Source organism: Anastrepha ludens, chromosome 4, assembly GCF_028408465.1.
Source record: "Anastrepha ludens isolate Willacy chromosome 4, idAnaLude1.1, whole genome shotgun sequence".
NCBI lineage: Eukaryota > Metazoa > Arthropoda > Insecta > Diptera > Tephritidae > Anastrepha > Anastrepha ludens.
Window position 1 is genome coordinate 42,466,305 of NC_071500.1, and position 27,442 is coordinate 42,493,746.

Genomic DNA, 27,442 nt, shown 5'->3' on the forward strand with positions numbered 1-27,442 from the left:
ACATACTTTTATACATATCCGCGATATTAATTACAATTTTTCATTATCGATACAATAAACCAAAGCCGAAAACCAACAAATACTTACTTTTTCTATAATTAACAATATTAAATCGTTTTTAAACTATTTTTCTTAAAACTAAAGATCTTATAAGTTTATTTTGCTAATCCTACCTGTTAATCTGTCATCCTCCATAGGAAGCATTTACAAAAGTAGCGAGGAAGATACCAAAGAGTATTGTAAAAAAAAGATATAAGTATGGATCATTCGATTTCGAGCGTTTACACAGTATAGTTCACGCTGAATTTATGGGGCAGAAGCGCTTGAAGGCAGTACTTTAATCTCAAGTGTGTTTTGTTGTTGTACGAACCTAATCAGTCTTTTTCCCTCTTTTCAGTGAATACCCCCTTTATCTTGGGTAAATAGAGCATATTTTGGTTCAGGAAATCAATTAAAAGAATATCAGAATAAAAAAATGTTTTTATTATTAACTCATTGTAAAGCACATAAGATACTGTAGGAGCAAAACACATAATTTAATACACATTCATTAGTAGACGGGTAAATATAATATTTAAGCATTAACCCATTAAGCAAAAACATTAATAATTCTTTCAAGTTTGAATTTATCTTGAGCTTCTCGCAATGTAAGTTTCTTAGTTTCCGGCAAGAATAGAACACCCAACACAAAAAATACCAGGAAGAATACGCCAACTGTAATGAAGTATGCATCAAGCCTATCCGGATCAAGGTGGCAGCACTCAATTATGAGCAACACCAACATTTCTACAATAAATGAAATGGCGATATAATACGACTTCAGATGTAGCGGAAATGCCTCCGTCAGATATGCGGAAGATGAACTTCTAAAGATGCCCGTAAACAGTTCCAACACGAAGAGTATATACAAAATCGAGTCCGGTTTAGTTGGATCCAAAATATTAATTGGTTCATGGTAAATAGAACCAGCGCCGATCGCCATGCCTCCACAAACTAAAGCACCAATTAGCGTCAATATTTTTCGACCTGTCCAGTCTATTAGAAATGCCGCAATAAACGAACCCAACCATAAAGACAAACCGAAAATAATAAATGGCCAAGTGTCAAAACCAACATACAGCACACTTGACGTTACTAGCCCGATAGTGGTGAAAGGCGAGAAGGACAGCGCAATTAAGCCACGGTACAGGCAAAGCTTCAGGAGTGCCGATAGCCCTAGGTTGCTGTCGTAACCATTGCCCTCAACGTAACGTTTATGCTCCCCAAGCTGCTGATACGTTTCCTGTGTTACAACGAATGGACGTTGCAGACGACGCAGACAATCGATGGCCTGGTTTTCATCGTTACGCAGTAGATAGTAAATGGGAGACTCGACAACCAAGAAGTATGACATTATGCATGTAAGTACACCAAAAACGATTACGATAATGCCGTGCAGCTCCGTTGGACCAAATGTTTTGTAATATGATGATGTGACGGAATCGTAGTGTGTAGTAAATAAAGCAATTTGCATGAATATGCCAAGAGTGAAGCTGCCTGCCTCAAGTATTGCGGCGATCATACCCCGTTGATGGCAATCAACCTCTTCGCCAATTAGCACCAATAATGGCACAAAAGTGAGACCCACTGCAAAACCGTTCAAATAGCGAGCTGCTGCTATCGCGCCATATTCATGAGGAAGCGAAACAGAGAGTATACCGCCGAGCAGAACCAAAAAGCCGGAAAATAACTAGAACGATAAAAAAATAAAAAAATTATTTAGTTTAAATATACGAGTACATACTATCACCCACAACTTATTTGATGCAGATGTGATTTTTTTGTAAAGTATTCTATTAGTCCGGGAGCCAGGGGTCATTTTGACCTCATCATCATGCCGACTGATTTTAATACTGAAGGTAGACGCCAATGGATGACGAAACCAATCGTCAGCTGGTCCAGTAGCGGTGGGTACGTGCGTGGCATGCTGCGAAACGTGTCGAAAAAATTTGTTTACCAACTCATTTAATACCGGCTGAAAATTTTTTTGTGTATTGTTGACATTTAGTAGAATAAAAAAAAATAGTCAGCTGCGCCGTAGAGGGGGAAATACGTCAGCTGAACAGACGAACTTGTAAAATAAATTAAAAAGTAAAACTACTTTATGCCGATTGAAATTTTTTTACATAATTTTGGACACGTATGAAAATATAATAATGATGGTCAGCTGCGTTTATAGCGGTGGGAAGACCGTCAGCCGAAGCATTGAAAATTCCGCGCGCCGCCGAGATGTATGAACGCAATGACAAAGTATGTGAGATTTCGTAGAGTGAGTTCGACATACAGCAATAGGCCTCTTCTATTCGCTATTTACCCCCTCACTATCTCTAAGCTCGATTAACTTAACGAAAAATTTGCATGCAAAAGCAACAATAAAGTTATCGAGTAAAATTCGCCGCTAGCGAGTATGGCTATAGCTTATTAGTCTGGTATAGCGGACTGCCTTACCAACACATGTAATTTAAGGCAACTTTATTCTTGCGTTGCGCTTCATCTATTCACCACTAGCTAACTCTTGGCGAAAAGAAGAGGTCGAAAATTAAACTTTATGTACGCTTGCTTTTTTAAACCATGTTACCGCGTACTTCAATAGAGTTAGCTGTGGAGCATTTCAAAAAAGGAATCACGTATCGTAAAATAGCTGAAATTGTACATTTAAGTTCGTCAACAGTTATTGAATCGTGTGGTAAATAAGGGACGACACACCCCTAATAAGACTTTTACAAGAAAAGAGTGTCAGCATAGTCTAGTTTTCCATTTTCACCAAATATTATAAAATACAGAACACTTCACAAAACCATCGTATCTGTATCAAATAAGCTGTGAGTGACTGTATGCATACTAGATACTTAGTAGATAGTGAATACTTACGTAAAGCGGTCTCTTTGTAATGCGGTTCGTTATGAAAGCTGAGATTAAAGCTCCAATAATTGCCGCAATGTACCAGCAAATCAATATGTGTGTGTCTGTTTCGAAGCCTTCGACTTCAACAAAGCCACAACTCCAGGCTAAGTTCATGCCACCGGCAACTAGAACAAAAATAGCTGAAAATAAAATAGTGTGAAACGAAAAGTTTATAGATGAAAAATTTCAATAAATTAGTGAATTTTATTTTCGATAACTTTGTACCACAAAAACACAAATTAATTAAATATTTAGTGACTTAGAAGTTGCTACAGCTGTACGATTAGTCACGGAAATGTACCAAACATTTGTATGTATATATAGGTAGGTAGGTTAGATGCCAAGAGTACCCAGAGTATACTACAAGAAGCACTTACGCGCCATTTTGATACCATAATATGGACCACTACCTGCAAAAAAATTTAAGGAAGAAAAAACTATCTACAGCCATCCAGTGCTGCTGATGTAGTGGAGGAGAGAAAAGGGGTCTAGGCTGGAGAATTTCCTCAAGCCATACCCAAAGGGCACGCTAAGAAATCTCAAGCTCCTAGCCGCCAGAGCCGAACATTTGCAGAGAGAGTGCTCAACAGTCCCTTTCTCTGCAGCATCCCTACAGCTTCTGCAATAGGGGTTGTACGGAAAACCAAGCTTCTTCGCATGAGTACCGATCACCCAGTGACCAGTGAACACCGCAATGAGTTTGGAAATTGAATGGCGGAGATTCCCATCACCTTAAGCGTTCTGTTTATATCGTATTGAGGTCATAGTGTTTTTGATGATGCACATGATGAGATATACCTCCATCTGTCTTGCGCTTTTTTAGAAAGAAATTGTGTAGTTTCCCTTTAACAACGGTCAAGGGGACACCGATGTCCTGGCAAGCTCATTTCAATTTCATTTCCTCTATATTCCTGTGCCCAGGAACCCAGGTAAGGGAAAGGTTTCCTGCACGTTCGTGAGGAGTTCACCAGAAGAGAGCTGCAATACGGCGACGACAGGGCCTTGATCGAAGTTTGACTATCAGAAAAAATATTAATGTCTCCCTTCCAACAGCGATCCCGAAGCATTTTGCATTGAAAAACGCTGCTCGTTTCCGGCAGTCTAAAGGAGACCGAAATGATGGCTGATTTAGAGAAAACCTCCGCTCCCACTCCAGATTCCATCTTTGAACCCGTCAGTGAAAACAGAGGTACCTATATCCATACCGACTCTCTTCTCTTTCCAATCTTGCCTGCTCGGATAGATAGCCCTAACACAACCCTGAAAAACCCAGTTTGCGAATGGAGAGGTCTGTACGAAGTACAGAGAAGGAAGGGGAGATCTGCTTCAAGATGCTATTATATCCTAGAGGAAGTTGCCTACAGAGGCCAATCTCCTTCAAAACATTTTTATAATATCCTCAAATTCTCAACTTATTTATTAACAAAACAACTTGACAAACTAAAAAATTTCAAACTGTGATATTTTTTTAAGCAATTTTGAAGTTTTTTGTGTCGGATTTCAAGGAAGAATACTTGAACTTTTCAAAGAATAAATAAGTTTTGTAAGCTGAATATAAGCTAGTGCAAACTTGTTTAAAGAGAGCAATTTTTCTTAATTTTTTCATGTCAACAAAACAAGACTGAGGGAAGGTCAGCTCCCGATATATGTACATACTTGCTTTTCAAATACCCGAAAACTTTTGCATACCAGAGTATTGTATGTAACAGCATAAAGAAATTGAGATAAACATAAACAATTATGTGTCAATCTACTCAGATTGATGAAAGGAGTAATATGCCTATCCGTGCGCAACTCGCAAATTATCAAAAAATTAATCTACTTGAATGAAACTGGTAAACACTTTCCATTTTATTCATGGTATTTTGATACTGAAAACGGGCGAAATTGGTCAATAATCATGCCCACTTGCCTTATAACGGTAATTTTCGGAAAAGCCAAAAACAATATACTCCAAAACTCCTAAAATTTTGTAAAGGTAATAAGCTAAAAAAAGGAGTATGAAGAAAAGTACGTGTATCTTGATAAAGACCCCACCCCACATGCAGCCGCCTAGAATGTGTGCCATATATTGTATATTTATCCGGGAAGGAGCCAACAATTGAAGCATTACCAAAGGAATACTGCGAAATCTCTCGTATCGAACACCTCTCTTAAACACACACATCCCATAAACGGACAGTTTTTAAAGTAGATACTAAAAAATTCGTAAAGGTTTTTGAAAATTTTTCTCTCTTGAGCAGACAACTCTCTCATAATAGGTCGCGACCACTTGTTTTTTACCCCAAAGGGTACTTTAATTCTGTTGCTAAATACAAAGAACTTGTTTTTAATGCAGTAAAAACTTAAATATGTATTTACATACATATACACGTAGTTTCTTATTGTAAGCATACGTGAATCGCAATGCCAAAGCAGTGTTGAGTTTAAAAGACAAAGTTAATGTCATTGAAATTCGTAAAAATGAAAAACTTAGTGAACGCGAGTTGGCAAAGAAATGTAACATGAGCAAGACTCTAACTCTTCTTCTTCTTAATTGGCGCGATAACCGCTTACGCGATTTTGGCCGAGATTAATAAAGCGCGCCAGTCGTTTCTTTCTCGTGCTAACCGGCGCCAATTGGACACACCAAGTGAAGCCAAGTCCTTCTCCACCTGATCTTTCCAACGCAGAAGAGGCCTTCCTCTTCCTCTGCTACCACCAGCTGGTACCGCATCGAATACTTTCAAAGCCGGAGCGTTTGTATCCATTCGGACGACATGACCCAGCCATCGAAGCCGCTGGATCTTTATTCGCTGCGCTATGTCTATGTCGTCGTAAAGCTCATACAGCTCATCGTTCCATCGTCTACGATATTCGCCGTTGCCAACGTGCAAAGGTCCAAAAATCTTACGCAGAATCTTTCTCTCGAACACTCCAAGCATCGCTTCATCGGATGTTGTCATCGTCCAAGCTTCTGCGCCATACGTTAGGACGGGCATGATGAGAGTCTTGTAGAGTGTTAGTTTTGTTCGTCGAGAGAGAACTTTACTGCTAAGTTGCCTACTTAGTCCAAAGTAGCACTTGTTGGCAAGAGAGATTCTACGTTGGATTTCCAGGCTGACATTGTTATCGGTGTTAATGCTGGTTCCTAAATACACGAAGTCTTTTAAAACCTCAAAATTATAACTGTCAACAGTGACGTGGGTGCCGATACGCGAGTGCGCCGACTATTTGTTTGAAGACAGGAGGTACTTCGTTTTGTCCTCGTTCACCACCAAACCCATTCGCTTTGCCTCTTTATCCATTTTGGAGAAGGCAGACCTAACAGCGCGGTTGTTAAGGCCGATGATGTCAATATCATCGGCATACGCCAGCAATTGTACGCTCCTATAAAAAATTGTGCCTGAGCGATTAAGTTCTGCGGCTCGTACGATGCTCTCCAACATCAGGTTAAAGAAGTCACACGACAGCGAGTCACCCTGTCTGAAACCTCGTTTGGTATCAAACGGCTCGGAGAGATCCTTCCCAGTTCTGACGGCGCTGCTGGTGTTGAGCAACGTCATCTTGCAAAGCCGAATTAGTTTACCGGGGATACCAAATTCAGACATCGCGGAATACAGGAAACTCCTTTTCGTACTGTCGCATGCAGCTTTGAAATCGACGAATAGATGGTGTGTGTCGATTCTCCTTTCGTGGGTCTTTTTTGTGTCAATTCTCCTTTCATGGGTCTTTAGAATAACTTTTTTTATATTAATCGTAAAAATATTTTAAAAAAAGGACCTTAAAGCTAAAGAGTAGTACTTTGCGATGCCGTTGTGGAAAATTAAAAAAAACTTTACCTTGCTCAAAAAAAAAAATTTTTAAATGGCCAAAATCTGCATTTTTTGACTATTTAACCTCAAATTGCCAAAAATCCTGACGTGCTGGAGCATTTTCAAGGCCATATTCGTTTTCAGCATAAAAAAACCTACAAGAAACACCCGTGGTGGTTGTAGAAACTGTAAAAAAGCGAGATTTCGCAGGCCTGTGTAATAATATTGTAGTCAAATACAAAATATACTTTTCTGTTAAATATTCGTTATGTCCCAATTAGGCTTACCACATCCCAAAAGCCAGCCAGCTTGACACTCACCTAAAATGAGCTTGATTTCAAAAAAAATATCTTGATAATTAAAAAAAATGCGTATGAATGAGTAGAAAAACTGCTAAATTTTCTAAAAAACAATAAAAACATAACAAATTATACAAAAACTTAAAAAAAAAAACGTATTACAGTTCAATATACGTCAAATAACATAAACATCCTATAATTAATTCACATTTAACTATATTAATTTTTCCACACATACTTTGCACTTTTAGTAACAGACTTAACCAGTTCTGTTCCTTTAGGCGTTAGCAAAAAATTTTGAAAATTTTTACAATTTTTATGAAAGTTTTGTCTTATTAACAATTCAGCCTTTATAAGGTCAAACGCCATTCTATTCCTTTCTTTGGAATATAAATTGTTTAATGTACTAAAAGTTCTTTCACAAAAGGCATTACTAATTGGAATAGAAAAAATAAATGAGATCAATTTAAATATATTTAAAAAGGTATTTTTATCACATTTTTTGAAAAAGTAAGACCATATTTTGTCAATCGGAATATCTTTTGGCAATTGATCAAACACTTCTCAAAGACAGCAATATTTTGTATATAACATGTCATTATCAATAGAATTTGATATCGGTAAAATTTTTGGAAGCTCTGCTAATGTATCCCATGACAAAAGAGATTGTTTCAGATTTCAAACTGATATGTGTTTGTAAATGGATTCATCTCCGAAATCATATCGTTGCTCCAAGTATGAAATAGGATTTGTTAAAAATAGATTTGCTTCTAATTTGAATGCTTGAACATCATTCTTTGAAATATTTTTAAAAATAACCAAAACTCTACTTCCATAGAAACAATGGAGACTTTGAAGACTATTTATAAGTTTACTTAATTATTATGCTGTCAAGTTCCATTATTGTACAAGAATCATTTTCAAGCGCTAGTATAGCTGATTGGAATTCATGCATTATATTATGAATAAAATAAAAATATTTAAATATACACTCTTCATCCGCATTATTTAGTTCAGTATCTGACATTCCATATGATACAATTTTCTAGATTTCTTTTCTGCAGTTGTTTTCCCCCTTTTGCAAAAAGTACCTTTTAACCGCAGGCCAAAAATGTAATAATCGGTCGATTGCAGGCAAAAGGGAAAGCCATAGAGTGGGAACATGCCGAAGTAGATGCTTGTATTCGATAAATGCAAACTCAAAACATTCCTTTAACTTTTCATTTGACAAAGTTGATGAGCTAAATTCATTGAAGGTTTTAATCACCATATTTTCTACGTCGACAGATAAAGCATTTAACATGAAATATAAATATGCGAATACGAAATATTGAACTGCATATGGATACGTTTTCTCGTTTGCAATATTTGATACGTCGCTGCTTACCGAAAAGTAAAAACTTTCTTTTAATGCATCAGCTACTTTTTCTCGTGCGTATGGTGCTAATACGTTGCGTGTTACTGTACTTCTGCTTTGGTATGGCCACAACTTATTTTATTATTGGGAGGTTGAATTAGTTTTAAAGGTTTTTTTCGAAGATTTGGGGCTTTATTGTGAAAAAACGGTACAAAATATTTTATTCGAAGTATTGGCCATCGCTAGCTACAACTTTCGCCCATCTTTCGGGCAATTTCCGGATGCCGTTTCTCCAAAATTCTGCCCGCTGCTTGGCTATCCATGACTCAACCCATATTTTGGTAGCCTCGTACGAGGAGAACCGCTGGTCCGCCAAATCGAGATTCATATGCCGGAACAAATGATAATCGGAGGGAGCTATGTCTGGACTATACGGCGGGTGGGGTAACACTTCCCAGCCAAGCGTTCCAAGGTATTTTTTGACAGGTTGAGCAACATGCGGCCGAGCGTTGTCATGTTGCAAAATAACCTTGTTGTGCCTTTTTACCGTTTCTGGCCGTTTTTCTTTCAATGCCCGGCTTAAACGCATCAATTGCAGTCGGTAACGATCCCCCGTGATTGTTTCGCCCGGTTGGAGCAGCTCAAAATATACGACGCCGACCTGATCCCACCAAATGCAGAGCATGATTTTCTTGCCGTGAATATTCTGCTTGGCCGTCGACGTTGATGCGTGGCCGGGCAAACCCCATGATTTTTTGCGTTTTGGGTTATCGTAGTGGATCCATTTTTCGTCGCCAGTCACCACCCGATGCAAAAAACCCTTCCGATTTTGTCGCTCGATCAGCAATTCGCACGTAAAAAGTCGCCGTTCGACGTCGCGCAGCTTCAACTCGTACGGGACCCAATGTCCTTGCTTTTGGATCATTCCCATCGCTTTTAGACGCTTGCAAACGGTTGATTTATCAACGCCCAATGATTCAGCAAGCTCTTCTTGGGTTTGGCACGAGTCCTCGTTTACCAATTCCCCCAATTCCGCGTCCTCGAACTTTTTGGGCTGGCCAAGACGCTCCTTGTCTTCGGTGTGAAAATCACCACTTTTGAATCGTCGAAACCAGTACTCACATGTTGAAATCCACGGAGTATGGTCTGGGTAGGCCTCCTGCAGCAATTCACGGGCTTGGGCTGTATTTTTTTTCAAATTGAAGCAGAAAAGCAAAGCTTCCCGCAAATTGCGTTTCGACGGCACGAAAGTTGACATACTCGGAGCACGAAAACACGGCGTTGTTTATACTTCAGCGAAATGACAGATACTGATAAACAAAGCCTAGGGATGAGGCTTTGTCATGAATATATATTCAGTATTGCCAACGCGATAAACTGATAAATAGCGCCATCTGTGTGTCACCTTTAAAACTAATTCAACCTCCCAATAGCTATTTTACTGTCGCAAAATATTGAAGAACTTAGTTTTAATTGACAGTATAAGCTGTTATAACTAAGCCCGTGAACAACATTGTGAAAAACGTGTATGAATCCTGTGAATTGTGTGAATCCTCCTTTAAGTCTGCCGGAACAGTGAAGTTTATCATGCTGTGTGACAATTTTTGAGACAATGCTAATTTCATATTCCGTTTTGCTTGGGCATGTTTGCGTAATGCTCGACTTCCTTCATATTTATAGAAATATCAATTCGGCATAATTTGCAAGATGCGGTATAATCATCTTTTTTTTTAATCCATTTGCAATATTCTGCTTCTTCAATCCATCTATCGCAAAATGTTGTATATCTTCCTTTTTTTTTAAGTTTCGGCATCTTCGTTGTTTTCCATGGTAAATGAACGACACAAGGCTCATGTGTTGTAACAATATTAATTTAAATTCTTAAACGAATATAACATTAAACAATTTAAGTTAACTATACATATCAGAAAAATTTACGCTTAATTTCAATCAGCTTCAATGTTGCATTTTTGTAGTGATGGGCAAAAACAAGCAATAAGTCAATGATGAGTTAGGGGGGAAATTACAAGTGTTGATACTTTTTTGGTTATCGATTGCAATAAATTATTGATATTGGGAAAAAAAAAAAAATTATTTTTGGGATTGGTGTTTAACAAATGATGATACATATTTGTTAATATTGAATTTTTTTAATTTTAAAAATTAACTGGACAACTTATATTTCATCTTGACACTTGACAGGACCTAAAAAACCTTGAAAATCAAGCTCATTCCAGGCCATGTGGCGGCCCTAGTCCCAATCAACATGGGTTTATTCCGGGCAGATCTACATTCATGAATTTAGATGTCTGTACGGAGGACAGTTTAGAAACATTTCAATGAGGTTTCCAAATAGATACAATCTACAAGTATACAGATTTTTCTTTTTCAGATTGAAACGGTATCTCACCCAATTTTATAGCTAAACTTGAGTCAATTAGTAAATTAAAAGATTTGGGTGTTTATTTTGACTCCAAGCTCAGCTTCACCACCCACATAAACTTTATTCTTTTTAAATGTTTCGCAATATTAGGCTTTGTTCGTCGAAATATGATAGTTCTTAATTTTCTTAATAATCTTAAACTGTTGTACTTGTCCTTAGTTCGGTCACGGCTAGAATACGCGGAATTCATTGGAGACCGTTTCATGCAGTCTATATTAATAGATAAGAGTTCTACGGTTACGGTTCTACGTTACCGGAATGACTCGGGTTTTTATTCCCGACCAAGGGCTGCCGCCCCAGTACACTAGCCCTGTCTAGTGTATCGTATATCACCCCACCCCTTACGTCACATTCCCATGGCAGCCGGTTCTACGTTACCGGAATGACTCGGGTTTTTATTCCCGACCAAGGGCTGCCGCCCCAGTACACTAGCCCTGTCTAGTGTATCGTATATCACCCCACCCCTTACGTCACAGGAGCAAACTCCCGCAGCTAACCTGCTCCAAATACTTCTCCTCAGGGCTGGTGTCGAATCCAACCCTGGGCCAGAGGTATTCTACTGCTGCGTCTGCCATCAACGGCTCCACCCGAACTCCACCTCGGTTAGGTGCAATAAGTGCAACGGGTGGAGCCACCTTAAGACCTGCTCAGGCCTTAAGTCGCACAGGGAGTGGTCCACACGGTATGTGGCCACGTGTTGCTCCCGCCAACAGGCGTCTGATGCCTCCACGGCTACTACACCCCCTGATAGGCCGGCACTACCAACCGCCACCACAACCCACACCTCCACGGTGAGGAGCCTATCGGAGCAACACAACTCCCCTCTAACCCCTCCTATCCCTTCCTGCTCCAACCCCAGTGCGGGGACAAACCAGCAGCTCCTGGTCCCCCGTACAGTCTGTTCCGTGTGTCAGACCGTAATACCTCGGAATCTGGTATCAGTCCAGTGCAATTCCTGCAATGGCTGGTGCCATTTTCGGAGATGTTCCGGCCTGCGCACCACCCGTGAGTGGACAACTGCCTACGTTGCCCCCTGCTGCAGAGCTCTGCACCCACTACCTCCCCCGGAGGAGCGGCCGCCCACCACCATCAGGCCGCAACAACCACAGTGGATTGCACAGCAGGTCCAACGTAGACAACCCCACGCGTCCCTCACCCCCCGGATTACACTGACCTCACCGAGAAGCTTCAAGCTTCTCCAGTTTAACTGCAACGGACTTACGAGTAAGGTCGACGAGATAGTCGACTTTATGAACCGGCACAGTATCAAGATAGCTGCGGTCCAAGAAACAAAGTTGCACGCTAGGTCATCTCTGATCACCAGGGATGGCTATAACGTGCACAGACACGATCGCGAGCGAGACAACGGTGGTGGCCTAGCGTTTATAGTCCACCACACTGTGCAGTATCGTCTTATCGATGAAGGAATCGACCCCAGGGACAGCACCTTAGAATGTCAAGGCATAGCTGTCCGGTCAGGCGATTCCGAGCTCGAAATTTTTAATATATACATACCCCCTGTCACCTGCTGCCCGGCAGGATATCACCCTGATATAGGTGCGCTCATCAGAGGTGAAAACCGATTGGTTGTAGGTGACTTCAATGCGCATCACGATCTTTGGCATTCAAGCCTGCCAAATGATCGTAGGGGACAGCAATTGGCAGAGCAGATAGACGACTCGACATTCAGCACAGTGAACGACGACGCCCCCACCAGGGTAGTGGGCAATTGTAGCAGCTCGCCTGACCTAACAATAGCTAGCGCGGGTCTGATAAATAGCATAACGTGGCGACCTATGCTATCGCTTGCATCAGACCACTTGCCCATTATCGTCTCGATCGAGAGACCTGCCGATTTCGTTTCCGCGAATCACCGGTCCTATTTTAACTTTATAAAAGCTAATTGGGCCGGTTTCACGGAATTCACCGAGGACACCTTCGCCGCTCTTCCCATCCCCACTGATGTGCGCGTCGGCGAACGCGCATTCCGCAAGGTGCTCACAGCTGCTGCGGCTCGCTTCATCCCAGCTGGATGTTATAAGGACATCCGTCCCCACTTCCCAGCAGAAGCAGCCAGTTTAGCAAACGAGCGTGACCACCTACGCCAGGCCGATCCCGGGGATCCCCGCATAAGGGATCTCAATTTGGAGATCCGGCAACTGGTAAATCAACATAAGCGGACTAAATGGGTTGAGCACCTGAAGACTTGTAACCTCACCTCCGGAGTGAGTAAGCTCTGGTCCACCGTTAGGTCCTTGTCGAACCCGACGAAACACAACGACAAGGTGGCTATCACCTTCAACGGTTGTACTTCGTCGGACCCGAAGAGATGCGCGAGCTATTTTAGCCGGCTGTTTACACTGCATCCTCCGGGCGACAGAACCAAACGTCGTGTTACCAGAAGGCTGCACAAACTGACGAACGACAGTGCGCCACTTACTTTCTCCGGTGATGAGGTTCAGGGGGCCATCAACAAGTCGAAATCTTCGAAAGCCATTGGCCCTGACGGACTTAACGCGCTGATGCTGAAGCATCTGGGACCCCTGGGAGTAGGATACCTCACAAGGGTCTTCAATTTGTCTCTGGCCACTCTCATCATCCCTGACAAGTGGAAAGCAGGGAGAGTGGTCCCACTATTGAAACCTGGGAAACCCGCCAACCAAGGGGAGTCTTATCGGCCGATAACTCTCCTTTCCCCAGTAGTGAAGACACTTGAAGCCCTCCTACTCCCACTCTTCACGACCCACCTGGCCCCAGCCCCACATCAGCACGGATTCCGACGAGTGCACAGCACCACCACGGCACTCACCGCCATAAACGCCCAGATAAATCGCGGGCTTAACCAAAACCGCCCCTGCGAGAGGACTGTCCTAGTAGCGTTGGACCTAAAGAAGGCTTTCGATACAGTCAGCCATTCCACGCTACTAGATGATATTTATCAGTCGACACTCCCGCCAGGGCTGAAGAGGTGGTCCGCGAACTACCTGAGCGGTCGGCACTCGTCAGTGATTTTTCGAGATCAAATGTCAAAGCAGAGGAAGATTAAGCAAGGCGTACCGCAGGGTGGTGTCCTTTCACCCTTGCTTTTTAACTTCTACATCTCGAAGCTCCCCCAACCACCAGCGGGAGTTTCCCTGATCTCATACGCTGACGACTGCACGATAATGGCGTCGGGCAATGACATCGATGGCCTGTGTTCCAAAGTGAACAACTACCTCACCGACCTTTCTCGCTTTTTCACTGCGAGGAATCTCCAACTTTCCCCCACTAAGTCCACGGCGACCCTTTTCACCACCTGGACAAAGGAGGTCAAGCTGTCCCTTAAGGTAAAAGTCGACGACACACCAATTCCGACTGTAAATAACCCCAAAATTTTGGGTGTAACCTTTGACAGCTTGCTCTCCTTCTCTGCGCACACAACCGCAATTGCCACTAAAGTCCAAAATCGCAACAAGGTCCTCAAATCGCTGGCCGGCAGCACTTGGGGCAAGGACAAAGAACTGTTGCTCTCGACATTTAAGGCAATTGGCCGGCCGGTTCTAAACTATGCTGCGCCTGTCTGGTCGCCTGGCACTAGTGATTCGCAGTGGATAAAGCTTCAGACATGTCAGAATACCGCCATTCGGACAGCGACCGGGTGCCTCCTGATGTCACCCATACAACACCTGCACAACGAGGCACAAATGCTCCCAGTCGCGGAGCACAACAAACTGCTCAGCAAGCAGTTCCTGCTGGGGTGTTACCGCAGGTTTCACCCCTGCAGACACCTGCTTGAGCCTGAGCCGCCTCCCAGGCACGTCAGGAGACACCTCCTCGACTACGCTGACGAACTCCAGGACAAAACTGACCGAGACCTACTGGACCGGACAGTATTCAGACAGTCAATAAACGACATTCACCGGGAGTCCGTTACCACCTTCATGAACTCCCGTCCCGTGAATGCCGTAATCGGAGTCCAACCACCACCCATTGCAGATGAAGAGCTCCAGCTTCCCCTTGAGACTCGTGTAACATTGGCACAATTACGTTCTGGATATTGTAGCAGGTTAAACTCCTACTTATCCAGAATTGACCCCGACATACCAAACACATGTCCGGCATGTGAAGGTACCCCGCACGACACTAACCACCTCTTCACATGCCCCCTTAATCAGACTCATCTAACCCCCCTCTCCCTCTGGACCCAACCCGTCGAAACAGCATGTTTCCTGGGCCTACCCCTAGATGAGCTAGACGAAGACGACAGATGATATACCCACACTGACAGGGCTAACTTTGCTGTTAAAACAACAACAACAACAATAGATAAGAGTCTGTTCAGAGAGCGTTAGGGGCTTGCTTTGCGCTCCATGAAAATCGTTGATCCCATTCCGTCCCTACGCTCTCGTTGCTTATTAATAAATCGAATGTCCTTAGAGTCTAGGCGTGTTCTGTCGTCGATGTGTTTTGTCTTTGATATTTGTGCGGGCCCAATAGATTGTCCGTATCTGCTCAATAAAGTAATTTTCAATGTTCCTTCACGCATTTTCCGTTGTAATGAATTGTTTTTTGTGGATATTACTATAACTGTTTATGGAATAAATGCTAGCTCAATTTAATGCCTATTCTTCTTCCTTAGTCTTTGATTTTCTTACACTAAGTTTACTTTGAAGAAGTTACTCTAAGACTCTTGTTTGTATCTACCTATGTCACAGTCTGTAAGCGTCTTGTTTGTTGATAAAATAAATAAATAAAATATTGCATGAGCATTTGACTACGTGAAAGTGGGTGCAGCGTTGGCTCACTGATAACTCAAGAACGTCTTGATGAATCAAAACAATGTCAAAACTACATTAGTTGAACTTCGAATTGGTTCGACATCCCACGATCGCTATTCGCAGACCTAAAAAAAAATGCTCGAATAAAATTCGCTCTTTAAGAAATTTCGCTCGAATGAAGAGGTTATTGCTGAAACTGGGGCCTATTTTGAGGCAAAAAATAAATAATTCTACAAAAGTGGTGTTGAAATTTAAAGCGGCCCCGAATGATTGTGTTGTTTTTAATGGAAATTACGTTGATGAATAAAACTAACTTTGAACGAAAAGAAACGTGTTTTCTTTGTTAGGCCCGGCGTTCAATCCATACGTTACGCAAACAGTTTATTTAGTAACATTTTTTGGGCCAATATGGTTGGAAAGCGAATTAAATTCTCTCCAAATTCTAGAAATCAGCGCATTGAAAGCACAATCAGTGCCAACCAGCCGCAACCAGAAAATACCATGACTTCGTAGCTTCGCTGAGAATACTGCCATACTGTAGCGTAAATTGTATGCCAAGATAAAGAGTTTTGGACAAATTTGCAAATATTTAATACAGAATATATTTTTTGTTTACATCCATTTTTATTTTGATAATTGGTTACCAGTATTATATTTAGCAATGTATAGATAAGATAAAGCTGTGTGCCACAACAGAGCTCCCCAATAATAGATAAGGAATGTCAAACTACTCATACCCTCGCGCGTTGTTTTTGTGCTGGTTATTGGTGTCGATAAATAGGGATTATTCAAATGATACCATTTCATTTGAATGTTTTTTTTTTATCAGAAGGAATATATTTATTCAGATAATTTCTTAAGAATTGGGATAGTCGAGTACTCGTTTGGTGTACGAGATTTGTTCTAAGCAAAGTTCCTTTTAGAATGTCATTCATTCATTTATTTTGACGTCGCCCGGCTGTCGAAATCGCGAAAAAAGCGGTTTTCCGAAGGCTCCACCTTTAGTATTCTGTAAGCGGAGGTACATATGGCCACATGCGTTTGTAGATGAGAACTGTTTTTGCATTTGTGAAGCCGGAATTTGGTTATTTGTGTTTTTAATCTTAAATTATTGTATCGGGTGTGTCTTTAGCTGCATGAGAAATATCGATATCGATAACTATTATTTGACGGCTGAGAATGGCAAACTTGGTGTTGATATTTCTGTTCAGTAAAGTTTGGTAAATCACCATTAATCTTTTGACGCCAAAGCAACGCATTGAAATTGGAGAAATTTACTTTGAAAACAAAAAAAAAATATCTATTCTCCAAGTTCATAGAGCGAAGTGTTGAAGAAAACGTGGAAATGACGATGTGTCGTCTTTTTCCCCTTATTGGCTTTTATCCTTCGACTATGTGGAAAATTTTACGTAAGGCTCTTGACTTAAATATGCCTATAAAATACAGCGCCTGCAATAATAGAAACCATTGCCCAATTGCTTATTTATTGGAAAAAGTAGTCCAAAATTGGACTGTTCAAATATACCATGTAAATCGTAGCCGCGGCGGACACATGCCGCATATCATATTCAAGAAATAAATGTCATGAAATTATCTTCTAGATTACAACAAAAAGAATCAGTCTAAGAATATTTATGTTTTTTATTATCATTTTAAATTCTCAAGTTGTCAAACAAGCACCCGATGTGTAGATGGCTCAAAATCACCAAGGTGCAGAATTGGCTTTGCTAGCAATTTAATGTCTTAAATCTTGACTTATTTGAGAAAAAAAAATTAATAAATTACTTCAACTAACCTGTTTTGTGTGTACATCAAACAATATAACTAATTAATAAAGCAAATTTTAAATAAAATTAATATACATGCATTGATAATCATTCCGGGAACGCGTCCTAACGTACAATCTTCAGCAACAAGTCCAAAATTTAATATAAAAAATTGAAGTAAGTTACCCATTTCATTACTTAATACACGGTATTTTTTATATAAAATTTAGTTTTAGAAAGGATACTAAAAGATTATTTATTTTTAACTATAAAAATGTCCAATATAGTTTGTCCCATACCGCACAAGTCATTTCAGTGAACGTATCGATAAAAGATCAAAAATAATTTTAAGTGAATGCAGCCATTCGGTGTCTAACGTCAGTCGAGGAAGAAAGCAATAACAAAGCGGGCTGTCAGAGTATTTATCGTCAAATAAAATAAATCTAAATGGTAAGTACCTTTCAATTCATTATTCGTAGAGCGTACATCAATAGTCCGTCAATTCGTGAACGTAATTATTACATTTAATTATTGATGAAATCCTTTTTTACGACACGAAATAACAAAGTAGACTCACATATTTTCCTATTGGCAAACCCAGATCGCATTTAAGATGGCCGTCGTCTAATCAAAGCGCGCGCTTATTTGAAATCGTCATTTCGTGAACGGTCATTTCGGAAACGTTCCCGGACATGATGACACGTTCCCGAAATGACTGTTGCGTTCTCGGAATGATGATTATTATTTCTAAGGGCGAATCATTTACAATTTTTTAATAAATTTATTTTAAAATTTTGTCTCTTTATAATTACAGCATAATGGAAACTCCTGATAAAGAAAAAAATAAAAAACAAAATCTCTAAAAAAGCTTAAAAAGGATAATGCAGCTTATTTGCGCCAAAGATAAAAGGCGAATGCTAGAAGAAGAAAGTTTTTGGATGAGATGAACGAAGAGCAGAGAGATAAAGAATATTATAGAAAAAGGCTGGTCATGGTAAAGGATACCTAAAAAGAACAGCTAACAGACATGTCTTGATGGGTAATGATGATAGAACAGCCTCAGAATTCGCCGATTTTTTCAAAAATACTGCTATCGAAGTAAAAGTAATCCCAGAATACAACGTGATTGAGGAGAAAAACCGCGTCCCAAAGTCTCTGGATGCTATTCCAGGTATAATGGACATCACAAAAGTGTACTGGCAAAAAGGACTAGACGTTTTAATACATACAATTATATCGATACGAACATTTTCATAAAGAGCTAAAACTATCGAGGCTTTCTAGCCTTTGTAATATGAGAGCAGTTGAACCTGAGACAGTTTTTAAGCCTGCAATTCAATCTCCTGTTGACGAAGAGCCCATGATCACAGATAACGATTTGAGATTTAAAAATAGAGTAAGCTGGTCATCTTCCTCGGACAATGAAGATTTAAAGACAATATCTCGTCATCAGCAGATTAAAGTTAAACAGATTGATGTTAAGCAAATACGTCTTATTGCAAAGAAAATATACATCCAAATCTCGTATCCCCTGGGACATTCTTTCTTGTTAAATTTCCTACTGAGAAGCCAAATATTTGCTTCAGATATGTTGCTACCTGCCAGGCATGTGTCGATGACGATGATGAAGAAATCTTAGTAATATATCATATATTGATTTTGAGCAAATAATCAGTATTATTTCAACACCGACGCTAAAAAAAGAAAAAAGTCAAGAATGTTATTGTTTTGATAATCATCATCATTTCGAGAACATTTTTGTCATTCCAGGAACGGTTTATCATTTTCGGGAACATTACAATATTTCAATAAAATACGCATAAATGGAGGTATTAAATATTATATATATATTTATTAGATTACAGAACTTTTGTTCTGTACATATTACTTTAATTCGATTATAAGAGTTTTAAATATTTTGAAATTTCTTAAATTTTATGCGGAATAATAGCATCTTCTTTAATTTTTTGACGTATTTTCCTTGTAGAAAATTTTGAATGTATTGATTTCATTATTGCTTACTCAATATAGATACATAATATACCCATGTTTTTAAACAAAGCTCAAATTATGCGCTTTGTTTGGCTTTTGCGGATTTTATGAAACTTAGGAAAACGTTCCCGAATTGATGGTTTTCTGCAAGATATTTACTACTAAGCAATATTACTAAAAAAATAAAGAATTCTGTGCGCTGCCCTGTAAAGGTGTAAAAATATACAAATTAAGCAACAGTATAAACTAATAGTCATCATTATAGCTTGCAATTTTTTTTGTCATAAAACCGATTTTGAAATTCCCAACCTTGGTGATTTTGAGCCAGATATGATAATGCGATGCGTCGTGAGGTAGGTCAATTTTTGGCAATTCACACATTCGTAGCCCACGAAACTTCTTTAGACATTAATGCTCTCGGCTTTAGACGTGTGCGATTGCCGACTTTTTGCTAGCGATAAAGCACCACTTAACACGTCCAAAACAATACCGTAATCATGCCTCAACAATACTATTCACCGGATTTGGCCCAGATACTTTTTTATATTCCCTAAACTAAAGAAGCTTAAGAGCTACACCCATTGGAAGTGGCAAAGCAGATATTGGTGAATAAATAAATATTTTTTGAGAAAAATAAAAAGTTGTGTTTTGAACAAAGAAAAGAGAGAAAAAGCGGTGCAGTTGGCAAAAATATTCCGACATCAGTGAATATCCACGTGAAGAGGAACTCGCCTCCAGGTGGAAAACAGCGAAAAGGTTCTCCAGCGCGGCAACTTACGTTCAAAAATGTAAAAAGGGTGTTTAGCTCTGAACAAAAACGAAGAGACTGAAAGAGAAGAGAACCTAAAGCCCGTCTATTATACGAACAGTTTCATAAAAAATTGTACAGTTGCGTATTGGTTGTACGCTTTGCTGACCAACTGAAAGGCAGTTGTTACTCACTCCAGCAGCAGTTCTTTGTCACGAAGAGTAAAGGGAAAATGAAGAAGATGTTTGTTTAGAATACAAAAGAAATCGAAGTTTCGAAAAAAGTTTTTGATTTGGCAAGGCCGCGTTCATACAAGGAAACTTTTGTTGCTTCAACTTTGCGAATCCTCTCTTGGGATCGTCCGTGTCCTTCACAATTGCTTGCAATTGTTTTAGTTTATTTTGAGAAATGAAAACACAAAGCGAGTTGCCCTTCTCGAAAAAAGCAATCAATTGATTTAAAGCCAACGACGGCAACATTGTTTCCCAACAGAGCAATCCACTAAATTGTCCAGAGCTACGCCCCATGGAGCGATATTAGGAAATTGTTAAACGAAATATTAAATAAAAGTAATATTTACGAAAGTCTTTGCAAAAAATTAAATGAGTTCCTAAAAAAATAGAAAGAATCAGCAGAGAATCTGGCTTCATAAAATATGCAAGTGGTAAGGGAAAATATGAATTTTTTTTTAGAACTTCCAATGCCTGAACTTTTGTTTCTTGACTTCGATTAATAACTGTTAAGCGTGCTAATGTTTAAGTCGCTTACTGTTTATTAGATCGGCTTCTTCTCCTATTCTCTTGTCATCTGCTTTTTCACAGTTATAAGCATACTTTCCAATAATGTTTCTCTTTAGTATATAAGAAGTATTGAAGTACTTAAATACATACGAGGGGTGTTCAATAAGTACCCGTGTTAGAAATGAAGACACAATTTTTTCAAAAATTGTATTTTTTATTTCTTTAGAAAGATAAACTTCTCACAAAGCTCCGTCTATTCTTTTAACCCCTCCGAAAAAATTAAATTCGTTGAACCAATATCTAACCGTAGTCATAGATAGCGAAGCGTTTAACCGCCCTCGTATGTATATAATTTTCCGTTACTTATGAATAAGCAAACTGTTCAATAAACTCAGTCTCTAATTTTACTTCTTCGATTCATCGGTTGTTCTTCTTCTTAAAAAAGAAGAATAATAAAAAAATATTTAAAAACAGTTAAAGTTTTTGCATATAAAATATCACTGTTTTCCGTAAAATTTTTTGGAGTAAGCTCCTTCTGTACTGATCAAATACCCGGCAATTATACAAATTTGCTGATTGAACAAAAAACTGTTTTTATTAAATTGATTGTGGCCCTTATATACAGGGTATCTAGTGGTAAAATTAGAAATTAAAAAAAAATTACTATATTATATTAATTTATTTTTCTTCAATGCTATATCAAAGAAGACAGGTGCGGATTTTATTTTTTAAAAACTATTGCCTTTACTTCTTGACTTGTACACTTTTGGTATTTGGCCTCCGAACCACAGTAGGAGTGAAGCCGGGATGCCATTAACCTCGCGAAGGATATTTTCTTTTAGTGGTGAGATGGTCGCTAAATTTGTTATCATAGACTTTACTTTTGCGGTACCCCCACAGAAAAATGAAAATAGGCTTCATCATTCCCAATTCGAGATCAGGGTTTGCATTGCTGACTGTCAAATAGCAACAGCAATAGTAATTTGACTATTTCATTTTCAATGCATAGTCGTTTTTTGCGCAATAACCGTGACTATCGCTTTAGCTATGAAATAGCTGCATGTTAAATGGAAATGAAACATGCAAACACTCAAATGAACCGAACTGCTTAACTGACGACTATGAACGACGAATAAGTGTAAGCCGACAGCCACAGTTCTTCGGGTAACAGTTAACTATTGCTGCTTAAAAGAACTATAGTTGTTTGAATGCATCATTGTAATAACTGCGACAATAGCTTGGATAGCGATGATCGATACATATCCCATATTTAGTTAATATATGTACATATGCGTATACCTGAATGCTGGGTTTTTTTAAGTATGTAAACTTTGTAAATATGCGTATACGAGAATACTGTGATTTTTTAAATATGTATACATTGTACCTGAATTTTGCAATAATAAAAGAACTACTACATCTTGTGACAGATATCTAAACAACCAATAAGAAATAAATATTAATCGACTTAAAGGCCTAGATGTTTAAGGGGGGGAGGGGGTCGAGTCAAATCTCATCTAATCTTACGTTGGAGAGTGGGGGGTATCGGCAAATATCACGCAATTTTTTTTCTGATTGAAACAAAAAAATTGTACATGCTTAAGATTTAATCTCAAGCGTAATCGTAGTATGATTAAGATCATTCACTAATTCGTTCGAAAGAAAATAATTTCATTCATACTTCGACGTTATACATTACTACTGTCAAACCACCATATTTGTTTTATATCAATTTAATCTGAATTTGCGGTACAGTGTAGCCCGTCGGTTGTTTTCGCGCCACCATGAGCCGAACGCCCTATCACTCAGGATGACGTTTGACAATTCCGGACTTTAAAGAACATAACGGAAAATCATTTGCTCCATTTCTAATACGCGTACCGATTCAACCGCTGAATGCCTTCATCAGCACGCCTATTGATCTCTATTGCCCAAGTATACGTGATGATTTAGAGAAAATATGCTGCAGTACATGCGGTATTTACTTCGCATCTATCACAAGAGCTGCAGAGCACAGGAGAGCAGCTCACATTGCACCAGCTAAGCAAGCGCGTATGTTCCGCAAAGTGCGACCCTCACGGATTGTCACAAGACGAGCTAATGAGTTACTGTGCGCAAGCGTCAACGGCTTAGAGTGGCTAGATTAGAACGAAGTTGAAGGAGCACATGATTTTACTGAAAATCATATGGACATGCTGGTCCCAATAGTCTCTCTTGAAACCGCGCATGATTCTCCATGGACTGAATTAGAGTAGATATTCTTTTTTTAATCGCAGTAGTTACGATTTAAGTCTTCTATTGTTAAATTTTTATTACACTTATAACTCTCAGCAATAATGATTACTAGTCTTAACTAGTCGTAAATAAAAGCACGAAGCAAATTTTTTTTCTTTTTACAATAACAATCCAACGCGTTTACATAAGAAACCCACATTTTGAAAAATCTCACGTGAGATTGGGGGATGGGGGAGGGGGTTGTATAAAATCTCACGACATCTCACCAGGGGGGGAGGGAGGGTCAGAAAATTGAAAAAAACACCTCACGTAATTTATGGACGCCCCCTAAGCAGTTCGGTTCATTTGAGTGTTTGCATGTTTCATTTCCATTTAACATGCAGCTATTTCATAGCTAAAGCGATAGTCACGGTTATTGCGCAAAAAACGACTATGCATTGAAAATGCCATAGTTGAAGTTCAGTCAGCAATTCGAACCCTGTTCGAGATTATCATATGAAATTTTCTCGCAAGAATTTTTACGGAAATTGTTATTGCCATGGTGCTCACACTCACCTATGTAAACGTACGCCCGTATGGTGAAACTAATGAGAGCCCCATGTAAATGAATTCTCACCACTGTTTCGTTCCGTAGTATCGTATATCGTTGTTTCAACGTGCCAGCTGATAGGGGCGTACGTTTACATTGGTGAGTGTGAGCACCATTAGGCTTGAGTGCTTGCTCGATTTTTTGGCTGAAGCTTAAGATTATTCCACAATATTTCATGCACAATAGATTTTAAAATTGACACAGCCCATGACTGACGCCGCTGGGGGGCTTGGTTGTGTGTTGTTTGTCACCGAATTTGTTACTCGGAAACTTTGCACTCAAGATCCAATCTAATCTTTATTGTGGGATCACTTAGGTGTCTAATATTGCCGTGTGAACAAAACTAATGTCGAGTAGTTGCGCACGAATCATTCATGTGTTCACTCGTCCAATGTGACATCGTGACTAGTAGGCCCGTTCCGTCCGTTGCGGTAACGAAGTTTACATGCACAAAACTTAGCAACTTTCTACTTTTGCCGTACGGCTAGTGCTGCGTTAATGATAACCGTTTTAAGAACAATTTTGTATTGCCCAAATGTTTTTCCATGGTGTTTTTTTATTATGTATATCAAATTGAATGCAGAAAATAAATGGAATTTAAATGAATTGAGTCAATTCAAATGCACCATTATCTCTGCGATAAAAGCTTCAAAGAGTAGAGAAAAGGTTAGGCTTACCCCAGTTGTCCAGCAAAATGAATGTGCGTCCCGGTCCCGAAGTTATGATCGCACCCACCGTCTGCGATTACCATAAATTCTATTAAAATTCGCTTTCGTTTCAAATAAGCATCAATTTTATAATATATTTCACAACCAACAAAAACCTCTTTATAGACCACGAAATATGGTATTTGCTTTCACGAAAAGAACATCTCCTTTTTTTGTTTATATGCGCCAGTCAAATGCGTTGCCGCAATGGACCCATGTGGTAGCCCATAAATAACCCACACAAAGAACCCCGCTCACACGCTCTACAGGTAAGGAAGAAACTTTAAATTTATCAAACCAAATTTTGCCACCGGACACCCTGTACAAGTTAAATGCTTGCTTATGTACATATGTACATACATATACGAGGAAAGGAAATCCAATATACTTCGCTTGAATTCTTGAATGCATTTTATGCCATTTAGTGCATTCTATAAACAAATAATTTGGTATACCTCAATTTAGGTATTTAAATATAAAACCTAATGCAAGTAAATGGAAGGAAGCAGGCGCAAAATTGTGTAAGATGATGACGTTAGCAAAACGTGTGAATAAGCAAGTGCGCAGATGTGAAATTATGCTCAAAATTGTAGCATGAACGTATGAATGTATGCAAAATGTCTACTTAAGAAATGAAAATTTTATTTGAATTCTAGACAAAAAATCCTGCCATTCAAAACCATTTTCTTTATTCATTTCTGTGGTTTATAGTTCGAGCTACTTGAAAAAAATAGTGGCAGTTCGCTATGAAAATTTAAGTTGCCGGAAAATATTTACGAAGAATGTACTCGTATACATTAAAGGTTATGAAAAAATTCTAGTCCACGTAGGTACTAAAGAAGGTATTGAGTTTCCTTTTCTTGCTCTATTTATAATACACTGACTTCACTGAATACAAAACATCGTAATGCCACTTTTTAATTGCCTGGCTATCTAGCAGAAAACATTCATAACTTTATATGTAGTATCAAAAATAAATATGTAAAATATGTACATATGTAGTCTTCAAATTTCAACCGGACACTCGGGTTTTAAAACAAGTTGGTAAAACTTATTAACTTATTTGGCTGTGCTTTCCTTTTCTACCACGATATATTTGCTTATAATATGTAAGTGCGTGGACCGAATTTAAAAATTAATACACGCAAATGTAGTCACTATATCAGCCTTTTGATTTATATTACTTTTTATAAATTAAAATTAAGAATTAATAGCAATATTTAACGTTAAAAATGCATCTTTTTTGCATAAGCTTGAAAAAATACCCTATTACAGACGCTTATTTCACTTAAATACAAACACAGAAAAGTAACAAAATCACTTATAAACATTCTTTATTACATTAAGATTCGATTTAAAGCTATTTTTACTAAATAATAGTCCAAATTCTATTAAAATTCTATTATTACAAATGTTCTTCTAACCGTTTGTAATGCCGTGCAGAATAAATTTGAGGAGCGAACCGTCAAACGAACGATGAGAGAGAGAAGAACAAAGCGAAATAAGAAAAACCCAGTCAACCAAAAGGGAACAATTATTTTATTATTATTTTTATTATTTATAGGGGCGCTTTTTTGATTTCAAATATACATATATAATACAAAAACAAATATTTTTACAAATACTGAAAATTTGGAACAAAAATCGCGCGATTTTTAGTCCAAATTTTCGCCTGCGGCGCTTTTTTGATTTCAAATATACATATATATTACAAAAACAAATATTTTTACAAATACTGAAAATTTGGAATAAAAATCGCGCGATTTTTAGTCCAAATTTTCGCCTGCGGCACTTTTTTGATTTCAAATATACATATATATTACAAAATTAAATATTTTTACAAATACTGAAAATTTGGAATAAAAATCGCGCGATTTTTAGTCCAAATTTTCGCCTGCGGCGCTTTTTTGATTTCAAATATACATATATATTACAAAAACAAATATTTTTAGAAATACTGAAAATTTGAAATAAAAATCGCGCGATTTTTAGTCCAAATTTTCGCCTGCGGCACTTTTTTGATTTCAAATATACTTGTATATTACAAAAACAAATATTTTTACAAAAAAAAAAAAATTTATAAATAGTGAAATAATGCAAAATCGGACAATTTTTTACCTAAATTTTCGCCATCGGCACTCTTAACTTTTACGATAAAACAACGTTTTCATAAGTGCTATGAAATATAAAACCTAAGTTAAATGCTTGCTGGGTTGACGACTGCTGTATACTCTTCTCTTCAACTGTATTTCAGTACAAACTGCAAATGCGGTCAGAAAAAACCTAATTTTTAAACTTCTTCTGGGGGTTCTATAGGGACAGTAGGAGGTTGGGACTTTCACAGTTATAATGGTGTGACCTTACTCTTTCTAATGGGCGTAGTGCCTGGTGCCACGCCCCCTCCCTCTCCGCCCCCCATTCAAATATATCGTGGTAGTAAAGGAAAGTTTTGCCACTTATTTTATTAAAAACAAAAAAAAACAGTGACTCCACTCCGAGAGTGCACTTTGCATTTGATTTCATTATGACTTTGTTGTGACATAAAATTCATTTCCATTTTAAAACACAATGCTATCTATAACTGCTTGTATTTACCTGATCCCACTGAGTTCGATTGTGGTTTATTCCTTTGGTTGCGAGCAAACCAACCTTCCGTAGGTGGCATAATTTGTGGTGGGCGTTGAGGTGTGGGAGCGTAACCAGGGGGTATCGATGATGCTTCGACGTGAATAGCCACTTGAGCTGGTGGTAAATTGAAATTCGATGGAGAGTAAGAAGATTGAGGAGGAACTGTCGATCGTGGGGCTGGGACGTTTATTGTCGGTTGCACTTCCGAATTTATACCGCCTTCCTCCATTCTTATTGTTATTAATTGTATATCTCCAATTTATCAAATTAAAAGCGTACTAGAAAAAAAAAATTATAATATTCAGCAATTTATTCACAAGCGCGTTATTGTTTGATCGTTTTTATACTGAATACTTAAATCAGTACGCCTATCACATATCAATTTGTAAGCGCAGCTAAGTAAGTGAATTTATATGAGCGTGAGAGCTCAATGCAGAAATGAGT

The 27,442-nt window shown here is 38.8% G+C and overlaps 1 protein-coding gene across 3 annotated transcripts; it reads right to left on the reverse strand.

The window, feature by feature from the left end:
* Positions 1–462: 462 nt before the first annotated feature.
* Positions 463–27,442, reverse strand: LOC128862102 (uncharacterized). 3 transcript variants are annotated; one of them, XM_054100533.1, is made up of 4 exons: positions 27,346–27,433; positions 26,966–27,276; positions 2,911–3,083; positions 463–1,729 (listed from the first exon to the last, which is right to left on the reverse strand). In XM_054100533.1, the coding sequence occupies exons 2-4, from the start codon at positions 27,225–27,227 to the stop codon at positions 590–592; spliced, it is 1,575 nt and encodes a 524-aa protein (XP_053956508.1). In that variant the 5' UTR covers positions 27,228–27,276; positions 27,346–27,433; the 3' UTR covers positions 463–589. The 3 variants fall into 3 exon arrangements, with proteins under 3 accessions (XP_053956508.1, XP_053956506.1, XP_053956509.1); XM_054100531.1 differs by having other exon boundaries at positions 26,966–27,442; XM_054100534.1 differs by lacking the exons at positions 26,966–27,276; positions 27,346–27,433 and adding an exon at positions 24,341–24,619.